General features: G+C 40.8%; 1 protein-coding gene across 2 annotated transcripts; it reads left to right on the top strand.

Moving 5' to 3' along the window:
• The first annotated feature begins 9770 nt into the window (after positions 1–9770).
• fstl3 (follistatin-like 3 (secreted glycoprotein)) lies at positions 9771–14582 on the top strand. 2 transcript variants are annotated; one of them, XM_035653260.1, is made up of 5 exons: positions 9771–10003; positions 10482–10667; positions 12512–12727; positions 12819–13046; positions 13148–14582. In XM_035653260.1, the coding sequence occupies exons 1-5, from the start codon at positions 9934–9936 to the stop codon at positions 13237–13239; spliced, it is 792 nt and encodes a 263-aa protein (XP_035509153.1). In that variant the 5' UTR covers positions 9771–9933; the 3' UTR covers positions 13240–14582. The 2 variants fall into 2 exon arrangements, with proteins under 2 accessions (XP_035509153.1, XP_035509154.1); XM_035653261.1 differs by having other exon boundaries at positions 9773–10003; positions 13171–14582.
• The last annotated feature ends 2851 nt before the right edge of the window (positions 14583–17433 follow it).

The following is a 17433-nucleotide window of genomic DNA, read 5'->3' as shown; positions in this document are numbered from 1 at the left end:
CATGGGACAAAGACATGTATGAGTGTGTGTATTGTGCAGGCAAATGGGGGTCGTGACGGGTGTCATGTGTGTCTCTTTCACACATTTCAATCGGTCCACTCATGACACACAGACACACACAGAGTAATGAAGCTTGTCTGGTCTTAATTAGGGCCTGGTGGAAACTCATTCAGATTCACCCTCCCGACTAGTATGAATATTAAGTTTCTCATTCATGGATATCAAAATACATTTTAAATTCAGAAAAATGGTGGAACTGCACTTTTACAGACCTCTGTCCCCTGCATCGAAAATGACTTTTAAATGACTGAACCTGACACTCAGCTTTACAATGGCATTTTGTAGACACATTTCAGTATGGATGCCTAAATATGAAAGTCAGCTGCCAATCATAGCGTGTCACCCACAAGAAAATGTGACTTTTCCCTCCAATACAACACAACACAACATGTAATATATATATAAAAAAAAAACAACTTGGCTTTCACTGTGGTTCCAGGGGCCTTCAGCCAATAGAAAAACATCCAGGGATTCACACAAAAGGAACAGGAAGAGTTTATAATAGATGGTTTCACAATGGTTGCATTCACTGTCACTATAATACTCCATGTGTCCACAGTAGGTGGCTCTCTCCTGTTCAGATTACAAAATGGCCCACATGTCCTTCCTATCGCCAGAAATATTGAATAGAGCAGCCCACTGCATGTACACACAGCTTCCTCCAGTGAGTAATGTTTGGAGATGGAGGGATGAAGACCTTTTGTTTTGTAACAGCTCGCAGAGCATGCGTGATGCCAGCAGAGCCACAGGGGCATGAGGTAGGTAGCTGTGAGTGACTGTGTGTGTGTGTGTGTGTGTGTGTGTGTGTGTGGAGAGCTTTTTTATAACCTAACTGCATAAAGTAGTATGTGTGTATGTGTGGGCAGAAGTGTGGAAGGTGTGAGTGTAGTGAAGAGTGTGTGATGCGTGGGAGGTGCATGTGTATGCTTTCATGTACTGTAGGAAGAGACGTAAATGCTGGTAAATATTGCTTTCTTTGTGCCGTTGTCACATGTCAGTACATGTTTGTTTGACTTGTTATCCTCCCTCCCTCCCTCCCCTTTATTTCTTCTCGTAATCGTCAATATCCATTATTTCCAGAAATTAGTTTTTCTTCCTTTTTCCTGCGACTAAGAGCTCCTCTACCCACTCCCATTCTCCGACGTTAAACAGCTCATCTTACTCCACCACCTCCACCGTTGCAGTTACATAAAAAAACATTAAAAGGGGCAATTATCTGTGACTTTCAACAACTTCAACAATGAACAGAAAATGGTTTTGGCAGAGTGATTTTTGGACCTGCTGTTCACATGACTTCAAGGTTTAGAGAGTATTTATTTTTGAAAATCTTTTAAAATGACCACATCAGAAACTATAGTGTGTAACAAAGCCTCTCAACATTCTCTGGTCCATTTTAGATCTTTAAATTGCATATTGCCAACGATTAGAGTAGTCAAGTTGTCAGTCTATTTTTGGATTCTATTTTCAAGTGCACCAAGGAAGGGAACAACAAATGGATTTAATGATTATGTATTTCAAGCATATTGATTTTTGGAGAACAAAAGGAGGTACAACAGTACGTGATGAGAGATAGACAGTATATCTTCTATTTACTAATTCAAATATTAGGTGTTATCATGGCCAAAATGTTCTGTTTGAATAATGGAGCTGTATACTGTATATATTTTCTAAAGAGCAAGTCTTATGTCTTCTTTTTTCTCCCGTCCATGTGTATTGTACCATGTCTCTTTCTGATTGAGCACAGACTTTACAGCTGTTTATCTGTTCATATCTAACAAATAATAATTGTAGCCCCACATATACTGGATTTGTGAGGCTAAGCATTTTAAGGGATTACTGAACATTTTACAGTTGAAACAAGAGTCTACAGCTAAAAGCTAAATGCTAATGTTAATATTGCCATTGGCAGCATGCTAACATGCTGCCAATGGCAATATTTAAGGTTAACTTCATTCATTCACCCCTGAGCCAAAGAACGAGTGAGAGCCACTGGTTTGAGTACAAACCCACTTCGGCAACGGGCAAATCGGACTGACTAGCCCAGTGTTTTTCAAAGTCAGGGCCGAAGACGAGGGGGGGAAAAGGCTAATTTACATAGAAATATAATTAAATTATTTATTATAATGGTAAATATTTCTAAACTACCTCAAACATATCTTTAGCACTTTAGTATTGCAAGTTCTTGTTACTTATCAGCCGACACTGTACTGATATTAACACCTGGGTAGGTTTGAATACCAATGCACAGTTTTAGAAATGATCACAAACCATTTCTTATAGTCCTGATGTTTAGGCTCTCACTATAGCACTGTTGAGTATAAATTAAATTCATTCATTCTTTTAGCAACAGTAACATTGCTTACATCTATAGCCAAGTGAACATAGTTCCACTTTAAGAGGTGAGCTGCATTAATACTGCATAGACTCCAGCATGGTGCCTCGACTGATTGTAAGTCGCCCCTAATGTTCATATTTACACTGAGCAGGGTAATTAATTCTAAAGACCCATCTGCCCTTTTGGTTGTTTAAATATTTATACAAGCGGCCTAGCACTGTAAGAAAGCAGCTACCATATATGGCAGAGAGATTGATTTAATTCTCTGGAATAATTCATTGCTGTTAATGACCAAAGAGAGGTTTGGCAAAGCAAGCCCATGAATCAGCTTGTCGAATGTTTGAACATTAATCTGCAACCAAAAAACCAGCAGCAAATACCAAGAGCTGAGATGTTAAATCATGCTGCAGTGACAGTTACCAATAGTAGTATCAGCCTGCGAGTACTTGACACATGAATGTGCCTGTTTTCATTTCTGACTGATTCATTTTCTTCTTGGATGCAGTGAATCAGAGTCACATGGTTTCAGAGCTGTCACATGGCCCTCGATTCTGAAAGACAGAATCCAAACTTTTCCACCTCTGTTTTGCTTTATTTATCTGTTTCTGACAGCTTTCAACATAACAGCGGCAACAAATACACTTCAGTCATTTGTTGCCATGGTAACTGCTGCCAGCATGAGCATCAGCTCTTGTGCAGTCAAGAGTCTTTAAAGGGCTAGCTCACAGAGAGAGAGAGAGAGAGAGAGAGAGTGAGAGACGGGTTGGGACATTAGAGGAGACGACATAGAGGTGTATTTTTAACTAGTCTGGCAAAAAAAATTAATATGACCTTCCAGTGTGTAGATTGTGAAGCTTTGAGTCACCTGTTGTTTATTTCTGTAGCATCTGAAAACTTTTAATACGATTACACACTGGTGGAACTATAATAAAGTGATTATAGCTGTTTGTTTCTGTCTAGCTCTTTGTCTAGTGTTTTACACGCATGCAAAAACTCAATGAAAGTCCATAAAATAACATACGGTCATATTTCTTATGTTGGAACAATGGGATCCCGCACAGTCTGCCGCATATTGCAGGGTGAGATGATGATGAAAGACTCAAAACCAATACGCTTCACTTCAACACAATACGGACGAGACTTGACATGTGACTTAATGCAAATGACAAAACAAGAGCTTGTTTTCACACACGCACGCACACACACACACACTACACACACACCACACACACTACCACACAAAAAAACCTATGAATGTCATCTAAAATGTAATCTGCACTTAATTTTTAGAGGCACTTTCTCTCAGGTCAGAATGAAGGTGAGTCGAATTGCTGCTTCAGAGGCAAACAGGAGAATGATTACTTACATATGCTGTGTGATGTGTTGTATCAAGAACCTCTCAGCAGGGTCATATTCATCATACAGGGACACTGATTTTGACAACAAACATGTTATGTGCTGTTCTCAGAATCCGAACAGTAATAATACAACATTTTCCGGATTTCAGTCGTATTGAACAGATGTTTTTTTGTATTTTTTGTTTTTGCTTTTGTAAACTAACCAGCTATTATGTTTTCTATTATATCTGCTGCGTACTCTTGAATAATGTATTCCACAATGTACTGACATATAACCCTCTGATGGTAAAATCATACAAGGTAGGTGAGAATTAAGCTTTCACAAGAGACAGACTGGCAGACAGTTGTTTTACACCAGTGAGTCATATCCGGATTGCACCTACAGCTGATACTGCTAGACTATATTCACAACTGGAATTAAAATACACCCCTGATACCGACTGAAATTGGGTTTCTTTCGCTCTCATAAATGCAAACTTCCCAAGCATGCGACGCCCTACCTTAAAAGCAATTTATGCTGTGTTGTTTCTGACCTGCTACTGATACTGATGTGATTGCTTTTTTAAATACATGTATGCATTTGCACCTGATGTCAGTTTGATCACCCAGTGTTAATTCAAAAAGAGGATATTAAGAGAGTGAAACCGGATGTGATGTATCTGAAACAAGAAGCATAGGACGTAGATAGATTATTTTATTTTCCATTTGATTAACTATATGATTTAAGTGTAAAGAATAGCTGAGAAGCAGCTCATAAGATGGCAGAATCTATATATTCACTTTTGCAAGTGGAAAAATTACATAAACACCTCTAATGAAGCTCAAAAAGTTATTTTTCTGCAGCCTGCCAGTGGTGTTGATTAATATCTAAAGTTTGTATTGTTGTTGTAAGAGTCAGAGATGTGATCACTGTTCTTTTCTGATATACTTTTCTGTGTTTGCTTAATATCTTCATGACTTTTGATACTTTCCCTCACCACATTACATCATTTTGCAGTGTCTGTGACTGCTGCACCGGCAATCCAAGAAGCGACTACAGTAAGTTGTGGCTGCCTGCCTACAGTAAGTGAGTCATATCGAGTTGAATACCAATTAGCAGTACGGAATGTGGCAGCTTTAAATTAGGTCTGACAAGCAGTATAAGTATAAGTGAGTTCTCATGGCAACATAAGGCAACTTGAAGTGTAAAGATAGCAGATGGTTGCTGGCACATCACAAGACAGACAGGATATGGAAACCAATATGGCTGCGATGTAGTCATGATTAGGCAGCAGCTAGAATTTATTATCGGTAATGCACAACTAACTTTACAATGTATGTAAGGTGAATTCAATAGCAAGTTGAGTGATGTAAAATAATCAAATTGATGCTTAATGCAATGAGTTCCACTTACGCTGTTATGCTTCAACTCAGACAACACATCTACGTAAAAACATTATTTTGTTCATTTTTAAATACATTTAGCCTGGGATCATTAATTCAGACTGGTATTGTCTCATGCAGAATATCAAATCAAACGTAGAGTTAAGTTCAGTTCATAAAGCTAAAGGCCCTCTAAAGCAGAATACCATAAAGGAGCACACTGCAAAGCACTTCAAAAACGGAGATCAATACCAATCAAGGTCATTGCCTAGCCCTAATATAACTGCAATCTGCAACACCCAGGTCAGACATTTTGAGCTCTCTCTGTCCATGATCAGCAGCAGATTCAACGATTCAAGATTCAATAACAGATAGGTAACAAAAAGAGACACTGCCGTGGCATTTTTAACTGAGCACTTATAGTATCATGAAAATAAAGTGGCAATTATTAATACACAGAAATAATTCATTTCACACCAAGGGGCTGAAAACACAGGAAACTTTTTCTCACTTTTTCCTGCTTCCCCTGCAATCAATAGTCCATCACCACATAACACAGTTAAGGAAATTACCAGGTAACATATTGCAATGAGCATACCAGAACTATTGACTGAGGCAATTTCAGTTCCAGTTATCAGCCATAAAAAGGCAAATTGGATTCTTTCATCGCCCCGTGCGACAATAATATGACACTGATTATATTTGTTGTCCAATATGTTGGATATATGGATGTTAATACACTGACTAAATAGTGGCAGCAGCATCACTACAAAATTGCTATTAGTTGAACATGGTGGAAAATACACTAGGTAATTGCAACTTTGGATAAACTCCATATGTTGACTTTTAACAGAGAAATCCTTCCAAAAAATGTGTATCTTATTATAGATCTGTCAAGTCTGGAGACACCAGGGTCACGTCTGTTAGTCAAGTTGAATAAAAACACTTGAGAGCTTTTACAAGTCTTCATGAATGCAGGAGCATGAGGCGTCTATAGAGGAGATGGACACCAGGGGTTATTCCAGCCGTACTGAGGAAGAGCAGAGAGATCCGGAGCAGCACACAGACAGAGCTAAATGACTCCAAGGGAGACCCTTAGTCATGACCACGTCTGTGCCCTGCTCCGGTTACAGAATGAGGGGGGAAAAGAGAGGGCTCAAGAGAGCGGAAAAGGTGACATGGGGGCAGAGAGGAGGAGGGCTGGGAGAGAGGGAGGGAGAAAGGTGAAGGGGGAGGGAGTGCTGTTTGTATGAGCAGCGCGTGTGCCGACATTAACCTTCCCCATTAATGAACCGCTGGAGGGACTTCACATGGGCAGCGCTAAACACAGGAAGGAAGCGGGGAAGAAGAGGGTGAGGAGGAGGAAAGTTGTGTGCAAAGGGACAGAGGGGGTGATTCTATCCGGCCTTGTCACTTTTCCTGCCCTCACTGCCGGTTCAATCAGTAACACACATTAGGAGTAAATTGAGTGGATAGATGATGCAGCTGCTTTCAGCCAGTCTGGGGCAGAGAGAGCAATTACCACTGCTGAGCCCTGTTTAGCCGTGTGACGTACGCACCAACACTATGACTTAAGATAGCGCAGTGGGTGGATGGTAATGGAGTGGGAGTATTTCTGTCTCTTCTCAACTGATTTGATATCTGTCATAGCAATAAAACAGGTACTTTCTTTCATGCTCCGTACAAAGATATAGACTTTTATGTCCTCTGTCGGTCAAGAGTGCAAGTTCCTTCATCTGAGAAATGAAGGATGCTGTTCACAGTGGCTGCAGAAGGAAAATAACTGGGTTTCTTTCGAGAGAAAAAACACAGACATTGTAAAATATATCTTGTATATAAGACACAAGCAACACATAACCAAACAGGAGAAATGTGCGTTCAGTTTGTCGATCACCATGGAGTGAATCAACTTATTGGTGTGACTCAAAGTAAGAAAACATGTGACCTCAAGGTTTAATGGTCATATAACTGCATTCAGTTACCCACTGAAATGTCAGCTGTCAGTCCTCAGGGCTGCTGTGACAGACATCACTGATGTATCTAGAAGATGACAGATGTATCTGGGAGACAACTACAAGTGCAAATTAAATTTAGGACTGCTCTGATGTCCAAAATTAAAGGCTAATGACCTTTTTTTTTATTAAGTGAGGACATATGGTGACTTCAGGAGGCTGCAGAGGTGAACAAACACATGGCTGAAGAAAGGATGGAGGATTGAGGGACAGGTGAGGGGTGCCCCCACCTGGTCATTCTGGCTAATTGCAATTATTACAGCATGGATACCCAGCAGCATCATAATGCTACATGTGGCCAAGTGTACAATAAACAGTGACAGCCCAGGATATCCTCAAGTGGTATAATAGTAAGATGATTCTCATAAATAAAGGCATAATGTCAAACTCTGGCCCAGTTAGCCACACCAGGACAACACTTTAAAGGCTTGGTCAGCTGTTGGACATTAATTATATTTTTTACCTGGCGTTAGCTGACCTTATATGCATAGGTTTTAGCTAATTCCCCGGCTAACGTCAATGTTAACTCAGCTAACGCAGCTCATACAGCGGATTTGTGAACATATTGACTACATATACTATATACATGTTGTAAAGAGGTGGGTCAATGCAAAATTACTGCTAACAAATGCCATTGCTTTCTTTCTGGCATTTCCTCGCTGGGCTAACTTACAGTTGCTAGTTAACTTAGCTTGCTACTTAACTAATAAGCTGCTAGCTAATCATCCCTTGACTTGTTTAAATAAATTACTGATATTATTCCTGAAATAATTTGTCCATGTGTTTTACATTGTGTCCTTATATTTAACAGTTCTATCTGTTATTTTTGCTTTAAATTTGACTTGTTTCTAATGCAAGAATACAGTAGCACATACAGTTAAATGGGTATTTAAATAAACAAACCCAAGGCTAAAACCTGCCGACTGAATCCACTAGGTGGCAGTGGTGTTTTTGCCTTTTGCGTTTTAGAAACAGGCTAATGTACAGTATAGCAGGGTGAACTCCACACCTGCCCTGTCAGAGATGCACTCTCTCTATTCAACATTAGACACAGTCCAACATGGGCTTCTTCAATTTCATGCTGCCCCACGGAGCCACTTGAATAATTAAGCCAATATTCCTCAAAGATGGGACACAGTAAGCTGCACCCTAATAAAGATCATACATTAGTGGGTGCTCCAAAGTCCCTCACCATGCTGTATTCATTTGTATGGCTCGGCAGTGGTGATCCAAACCATATGAGGAGCTGAGTGGTTCTGCAGAGACCCAGTGAAGAGGCAGGCCACCCACAGCCATCGCTCACTGCTCTCTTTCCTCCCCTCTTAGGTCAGGCAGCATTCCTTTAGTGCCCTGGGGATCTCCGCTGAAGAAGGGAACATCATTCACAAAGACTCAGATACTGGAGCATATGCTACCTTCATTTCCCCCCCAGCGATCAAAAGGGAACACTAAAAAAAACCCAGTGACAGACAGATGGGCAGACTCACATTACTTTGGATTAGTGCATAGCTCTGTGTCAGTGTCAGAGGTGAATGAGTGCAGGTAGAGTGCAGATGTTCTGATCAGACATGATCATGCAGATTAGTCTCCAGTCACCTCTAGTGAGAGGTTTTTGGAGACTGGATGGTGTTAAACAAACATGCCTGTCCCTCTGGTAGACAGATACCGTTTATATGTCTGCAGTATTTCAGTGTTTTCAGTCTCACTTTCAGTCTCTCGCTGTGGCTGTCTGTGCTTGATCATAGACTAAAAATGAGGGGGGGCAGACATGAATGTTCTTGATAAGCTTCAACATAGTCCTGTTTGTTAAACTCGATATATTGCTCAAGGGCAGACTACCTTCACTCCCACTCCTCCTCTCGTCTCTCAGTATTATTCTAACCGCAGCTGTAGAGTGAAATATCAGCATTCATTGATAAACCCAGACAGTCAACAAAATGAGGAACGCCAGTTGTTGGAGAAGAGAATGACTTCATTTATTCAAGGATTGTTGTTATGTATATTTTTAGGCACTTGATAGTAATTTGTTTTAACATAATGTGGCCAGAAACCCTTTTAGAATAACATTAGAAGTTACTGTAATCACTTGATTTCCTCTGTATTTACACTTCAAAGGAGCACAATTTAGGGATATAAGTATGTCATGTCTATGGGCCACACAGAGGAATAGGCAGAAAACTACCATAATCAAACAGTTTATTTTTTGTGAGGAGAATGGAAACGTCTGAGCTGTGCCACATTAAACAGGGAGATGAGACAACACAGAACAAAACATCCAGAACCCACCAGACACACAAAAAAAAGTTACTTAAACTACTTATATGGTCATATTCAGCGGTTATTATGCAATCAAGTATTTTCCCAAATACCTGAGCAGCTAATTCAATTATTCTTTTCAATAAGCAGCATGATAAAAAAAATAAAAAAATAAAAACATGAAGCCTTTAATTAGTCTAATATGGTGTGAAAATGTTTTGTGAGGTCATAAAAGTGCCCAGCGTCTGGCGCTGGAGGGCATGGATCATTTCCCGACTCTGGAAATTGAGTCAGAGTCAAACTGTGTCCTGCCCTGGCTTATTACTGGCTGAGAGGATCGCCCATCCCAGCAGCATAATTCCATCTGGGCTAAATATTTATACAGAGGGGGAACGACATCACTTATCCACAACACATTCATTCACATAAGGGAGAGCTACTTCTAGAGTGGAGTTAGAGTGATCCGCTCTGTCTGGAACATCACTTCTTCTTGCTGATATTTGCTTAGACAAGCTTTCAGAATAAGGTTTTGTACTAACCAGAGTACACAATGAGCTTTTTCATCTATGTTTTTGGTGTGATTCTCACTTTGTATCAGATTGGAAGGAATCCTGCCAGTGGTGAGTGGAGTTTTTCTTTTTCTTTTTTCTTTTTGTATTTTGAAAAAGTAGGACCACAGTGTAATGTTGTTGTTTTTTTCACAATTGAATGAATGAATCATCTTGCAGTTATTATAATTATAAGGTACTTTTTTTCTCCAGAATTCATGTTTATGTATCTTTACCTCATCCTTTTGAAAAAGAAAATTCAACTTTGTATGTATGTGTTAGTAGATAAATCATCTACTTTTTGTATATATGCTTAATACAACTATATACTGTATGTATGTATACAGTCAATACATGTAGAACAGCTCAGCAGACAGGTGCTATATATTAAAATACTATAATGGAAAAGCCAAGACTATAGTTTTAGTCATTTGTTTAATGGACACTAACAATAATTCAATACACCTTTTAATGTGTTTATATATTAGTTTATATGTGTTTGAGTAAATTAACTTGTTTAATATAAATGGTAATGTGCTACTATCTCCAGCTGGGATGTGCTGGCTGCAGCAGAGTCAAGACCAAAGGTGCGACATGGTGCTGATGAGAGGGGTGACCAGAGAGGAGTGCTGTGCCGGGGGCCGCCTGGACACAGCGTGGTCCAACACCAGCCTGCCCATGAATGAGGTCAGCCTGCTGGGCTTCCTGGGAATTGTCTCCTGTAAACCATGCAAAGGTAAAATAACAAACCATTAAAAACAAATTGGCTGAATCTGCCAAGTAGAAGGAATCAGTTACTGTGTATTGCTTTGGTTTAACACAGTGGGGGCAGAGGATTAGTTATTTTATGTGACCCAAAAGTTAAATGCTGTGTTAAACTGCTTAAAACCTATATTTAAATTCTTAACAGTCACATTGTAAATAAAGATAAATATATTTCACTGGACTCTGTGCTACTGTCAGTGGTAGTTTTAAGGTAAGTACTGGCTCTTTTAATCACTGCCTAGATGCGTTTTGCAGACTTAAAACAGAAGATTTACCTTTGGCTAATCCACAAAATAGCTCTTGTCTCTCAGTGGGGAGTTAGTGAAAGTTAATTTAAACCACATCATTTGTGAATCGAGATATTCACACAATGAGTTCCCGGTGCAGCTTTCTAACAAAATGCAGACGTGGTTGGAGGAGAAGCGTTCCACATAACTCCACCCAGCTGTCCTGAGAAGCTTCCCCTCTTGAAATCTCTGCAAGGTTCATTCAGGTTCACTTGCAGATAAATTCAGTTTTTATAAGCAACACTTACACTATGTGTTCATAGGCCAAAAAATGTGAATTTCACCATGCTGATAAGTTCCAGTAAAAATCTAGCTACTGGCAATTTTAGAAAAACACACCCAACCACAGCCCCAGGTTTCTCTGGCCTCGTCACATGGCATAGAGAAACAGAGGTGTGGATTGTATTTAGATGAACCTGAAAAAGCAGAGAGACCACAGTCAAATGTAGCCTACAGCTCTGTAAAAAAATAAAAAACTCTTGCATAAACTGCATCACGTGGAAAACGAATGAAGTTGGTAGAAAACAGAACCTCTATCCTTGCTATGTGTTTCACTTTTTTCTACAGCTAGTTAAAAATGAGCCCCGTTTGCTTCCATGAGCAAAATAATAGAATTCCTGCAGGCTGAAATAAATGCCTGCCACATGCCCAGATGTCTGGGACTCATAACGTGCAACACTATCTTGATCATTTGGAATTCTGTGGGAGGATAATGTCGGTATCATGAATGTCAAAAAGTTTGAAGGTAGCTTGTCAATTCAGAGTTAAGACATCTACATCACCACGAGACGTTTGTTTGTTACCAGACATTCCCTTATTGGGAGACACAGAGGAGATAGATAGAAAATGTATACACAGCAAGAGACAGAGTGAAAGCTGGAAATCAACCAAAAGAAAGAAGAAGAAAAAACACACAGCTCTAGAATACAACAGGATATTGAAGTGCTGGTAGAGACAGGAAATAAGAAATAAGTTCCTCATTGTTTACAGAATCCTCAGGACTCAGAGCTGATCAGGCGTCATCTCTAAAGACTCAGAAAGGTCCTGGGAAGAGGCCTATGTGCATTGTCTAATGTTAACTCTGCCCTGTGTAGGATTACAGTTCCTCCTGTGCTTTGACATTATGGGGTGTCAGAGGAGCCCGGGGCTTCCTCATTTCTCAGCCTGTAAACTTCTCTGACAGCTATTTGAACTCCGTCTACCTCAGAGCCCCTCCGTCCCTCCGCAGGAGCTTAGCCCAGTCTGTGTGCAGCCGTACACATAGATCTGTTATGAAAACACGCCAGCCTCACATTCCACCAGGCGAGACACCCCTGTGTGTAATGGTCAATAAAGAGATGTGATTATTGTAAATATTGTGCAAGGTGAAAATAGTGTTATGGTCTGGGAAAACCCCAGATCTCAAGCTTGTTTTGTATGAAAATGCCTGCGGATCACCTGATGTCTGCAGACTTGTTAATGCAGTAACATTACACTGACACTGCGCAGAACTCACACACATATGAAACCACTCGCTGTGCTTTTGTAGAGACTTGTGAGGGAGTCAAATGCAGTCCTGGGAAGGTTTGCAAAATGAAGACGGGAAGGCCCCAGTGTGTGTGCTCTCCAGACTGCTCTCACATTTCCCGGAAGCATGCTGTGTGCGGCAGCGATGGGAAGTCATATATGGATGAGTGTACTCTGCTGATGGCCCGCTGCATGGGACACCCGGACCTGGAGGTCATGTACCAAGGAGACTGCAAAAGTAAGCAAGATGTATCTAGTTTATGCACAAAAGCCAAATATTACACTTCACACTTTTTCTAATAGTTCTTCTACTGTCATGCTCTGCACAGAGTCGTGCTCCAGCGTGGTGTGTCCAGGCACCCACACCTGCGTGACTGACCAGACCAACAGTGCTCACTGTGTCATGTGCCGCACAACTCCTTGCCCAATACCCATGCTGTCTGAGCAGGCGATCTGTGGCAATGACAACATCACTTACCCCAGCGCCTGCCACCTCCGCCGGGCTACCTGCTTCCTCGGCCGCTCCATAGGAGTCCGCCACTACGGCCACTGCAACAGTAAGGATACAAAAACACTTGTCACCTTCTCTTTTTACCTGTCTTACTTGTCTGTAATAATATAAGTAACACTGAGGGTCCTACAGCTTGCATGTGAGTAGTTCTTGACTCTGTTTTTGTGCAGACCCCCCTCGGAAATCACACCATTTGGAAGGCAGCGAGGAAAACGCAGTCTAGACAGACAACCCCTTGACATGGCCCTTTTTCAAGAGATGAGTTGGTCGACTTCCAAGTGTCACACCACTAGCTTCCCATGATGACCTCTTTTTTTTCTCTGACAATCACTCCCCCTCCCCTTTGTGCACAGAATGACAATTTGTTTTGATATTGAAGACCACTGCTGGAAGACATACATTAGCCTCAAAAAGAGCTACAAATACCTGTGAGCAATTTGTGTCAATCTTGGATCAGTTTGGAAAATAGAGGCAGGTGAACACGTGTCTCAAGATAGAAATATCTTGTGAGCTCTTTGGGAGATGTGTGCATATTGTAAATAGAATACCACTACTATTTATTGGAGAAGGTATCAAACTCTATTTATATTTTTATCCTAGTAACAAATCCATATATCCTTGGGAAAGCTGATGCAAAAAAATGTATTTATTGTGTTTTGTTTATTGTATATGTACAAAGGCGGTCACTGGCATGGGCAAGTTTTTTTTTTTAAAACAGTTTTTACAGTCTTCATTCCCCACAAACAAACAGTTTTCCCTCATAAACTGATTGAAAGCAATGGTAATTTGTTTGGAAAGTTGATACCACTTTATAGCTCGCCAGTGTGGTTTAAATTCACCACAAACAACAACATGACTACATACAGTTGTACTGTATGTAGCTTTGGTCTGGAGGTGAGGAAGGGGTTCAGTCTAAACAAACCTGTATAGTCCCCCCCCCCCCCCCCCCTCCCCTCTCTGGATCCTGATCCAAACTCTCGGCCACCCGCTGATCACTAAAATTAACAGTTTGGTTGTGTTTGTAGGAGTCTCAGAAGACTGTTGGTACAACCCCAAACCCTCTACAATACCTCCTCTGTTGAGTGCTTGGCTTTGTTTTCTAAATGCATTTTTGTAGGTCATGCTAGTTCATTCCGGTTGCTGTTTTGCTGCTTTGATTTGATTGGAATTTTATACTGGACAGACAAATCTAATTGGCGTCATCCGATTGAAAGGGGAATTCAATTTGTCTGAGAATGGACCACAATTTAGGCCAATTGAACATACCTGATTATACTGCCGTCAGAGAAGAGTCAATCTGTTCATTGTTGACTGTGGTAAACTGGTGGATATCAATACAAATGGCCAGTTTCGAATGGTCAAGTGATCCAATTTAATCTTTCAACTTCAAGCAGATGTCTGAAATACTTTCAATAATCCTTTCAGTGTATTATGGAACATTTCAATGACTCTCCTGTAAATAACAGTCTCATGTGTACCTACCTGTGTACCTACTGTGAAATTTGAATGATGAATGCATCAACATATTTTTGTATTTTTGTACTGCCATTTCAAAACAACATAAAGTTTAACATTTGTCACAGCGTGTCTTCTTTCTTTTACAACTTTTAAAATGGGAACATATTTGATTCCTGCCAACAGAATACGCTTCGCAATCTACTTTTCCTGTTACACCTAAACACACGTCTGCATCGTATTATAATGTATTATTATAATCGTAATAATAACAACACACGCAGGACTCTACAACTGTGAAACTGTGTCTGACACGTATTTTATAATATTTGGATTTTTCTAAACTGTGTCACAGTCTTACTCATAGCCAGTTTCAGCCAAATGAGATCATACTTGCACCTTAAAGGGAACTGGACAGCTTTCCTCACATGCTGGCTTTTAGGGTTATGGGTCAGGTTCCAGCAGCCAGCGGAGCACTCTGTTTATGCGTGCAGTGGTTAGACTTCCTCTCTCCTGTGCGTGCAGTGGCTGTGCCGCCTCTTCGACAGGCCTCTCAAGGCCTCGTGTGAGAGGTGACAGAGAATCAAATCCAGGCTGGGTGGCTTTTCTAACCTGTCTCCTCAGGGATATCCCCCCCCCCCATTCTAGATTAGGTGGGGGGGGTCAGGAGGATGGAGGGCGAAGGAATGGAGGAATGAATATTTCGAAGCGCTGAGGCCTGGGTACTGACTCACTTTCCTGTGTAAAGTACCTCCCTTGTTTTTCTGTCTCTCTAGCTCCTGCACTCCACCATGCACCAGCATCTGGTTCGACTTTAGGGAGATGTTTATATTCCTGTCCAAGTACCCTTTTATTACACTGGGAATGGAATTAGATGTTTTGTTAGTTCAAACAGGGCAAATAACAATGCCATGAGGGGCCGTTTCTGTACCCATGCATAAAACGCACAAAATTGTTTTTTTACAGAAATATACCTTAAAATGTTTCATGTGTATTGTGTATAAAATGATATATGATTGGTTGAGCCAAAGAAACAAAAGCATATTAGTCAGATTTTGGAATGCAGATATGACCTCAGTGTGCCCCACTAGACATGTCTGGGCAAAGGAAGATGTTCTATCCAACGAGACCCCTCCCCACACCAGTTTAGTTTTTCATCGTGGAGATTAATACACAGAAACATACACCAGAAATTCCATCTAACCTTTAACTGCCTAATCTACACCTCATTATGTGAAAAATATAATGTCGAAGCCAATTATTCCCATACCTTTATGAGTGCGAGCCATCTATAAATTCTTCTGCGGCCCACACGATAAACTTAACAAACCAGTGTTTCTCGCCATAGTTTAAAAAGTGGCAACCCCACAGGAATTTGCAGTGACCTCCCACCAAAATAAAGCATTTGCCACACTTTGCGGTGCATATGTTGAAATGGCTGTGGTCTTCCAGTAAAATACACAACTGAAAGAATTGGTTGAGACAGCACTTCTGATCCATGTGTCTGGACAAGGCATCCTCATGGATACAAGACAGATAAAAGCCTGCTGTTGTCATTATGACTGTGTAATACCTTCACCAGGAACAACCTGTATTTCATGACCGCACAGCCCTCTGACTGACTGACTGATATGATGGGCCTGTGTCACACCAGTGGTGGTAATGACATAACCACAGAGTAAACCTATGAGCCATTTCAGAGCTATTCTAATTACACTCAACACAAGACCTCAGGAATTCTCTGCCCACTTTGCTCCATATTTTATCCTTTTTTCTACATGTTGTGGTGTGCAGTGTGGCCGGAGAGGGGATCACCCTCACTTCTACTGGAACACAGCTTTGTGTGCGTGTTTGTCTGTATGTGTGGGTGTGATTGTGGGTGCATCTCTCCTGCTGGAGCTCACCTGTTATAAGCATGGGATCAGTCACACATATTACATCACAACCTCTAGCTGAGTTGTTTATACCCCTGCAAACACATGGGGTTATAATGTGACGCCCACACTGACATTTCAGGGATGCGTAATCATCCAGCTCTGATATGTCAAGCTTCTTTCTCAACAATGTCCACATGGTATCATTTCCGCCAAGTTGCCTTACTACTTCCAGTAAGTTAACAGCCAAGATTTAGATCTGAAATGATGTTGTGATGAGACCAGGCGCTGCGGAGTGTTTTCGGAGACCACCCACTCTCTGGATCGCGCCACTGGATTGTAAACAGCTCAGTCCCACAGCTGAAACTAATAGATATCAGATCCATCACTCCATCAGAATATATCTGCCATAGACATTATTTCCCATACTTGCTTTGTTACACGGCAAGTCTTTCATTTTTCCACATGTGCCTGACATTTAACTTTTGACAGTTGATTGTTATACTGACACAACAACCACACTCCAGACTTACAGTTTATACTGCTGCATGATGAGTTTTTATGGATTTCTTAGAATTGCTTTTTTATGATCTCTGTATATTTTATATCAGATGACCAATCAATCAAACTGAATGTTCATCTAACAGTTTCAGACATGACGAAGATGACAGCATCTATAAAGAAGAGGAAAACTATTTGGGAAAAGTTCAAAAGTTTAATTTGGCCCCCTAGTTTGAAACATTAATCAGTTTGTGCTTTTAGAGCCTCAAGATAGAAATATTTGCCAGGTCTCAGGTCCATCATCTGTACCTGTCAACAAAACTAGTGATCCAAAGAGATTCATCAACTTTGCAACCAAGTCTACTATCACCACTTTATGCAACAACTGAAAATCCAGGCAGGTTTACTGGGAATGAGCCGTCTTTGTCAGCGACTGGGTCAGGACCAACAACAAATCAGCAGAGTTAGGAAGTTGTGCAAATGCTAATTGTCCCCAATTATTCTTGGTGAATTGTTTCACTTCCTCGTCATGACCTCTGGGACAGCTTTTCTTCTGGCTCTGTGTGTGGTCTGGCCCATTTGTACTAAGTGTAACGGGAAAAC

Source organism: Morone saxatilis, unplaced genomic scaffold, assembly GCF_004916995.1.
Source record: "Morone saxatilis isolate NCDOM2014 unplaced genomic scaffold, NCSU_SB_2.0 Contig12, whole genome shotgun sequence".
Lineage (NCBI taxonomy): Eukaryota > Metazoa > Chordata > Actinopteri > Moronidae > Morone > Morone saxatilis.
Note: the sequence above shows the minus strand (reverse complement) of the source record. Positions and strands in the feature narration are given on the sequence as shown.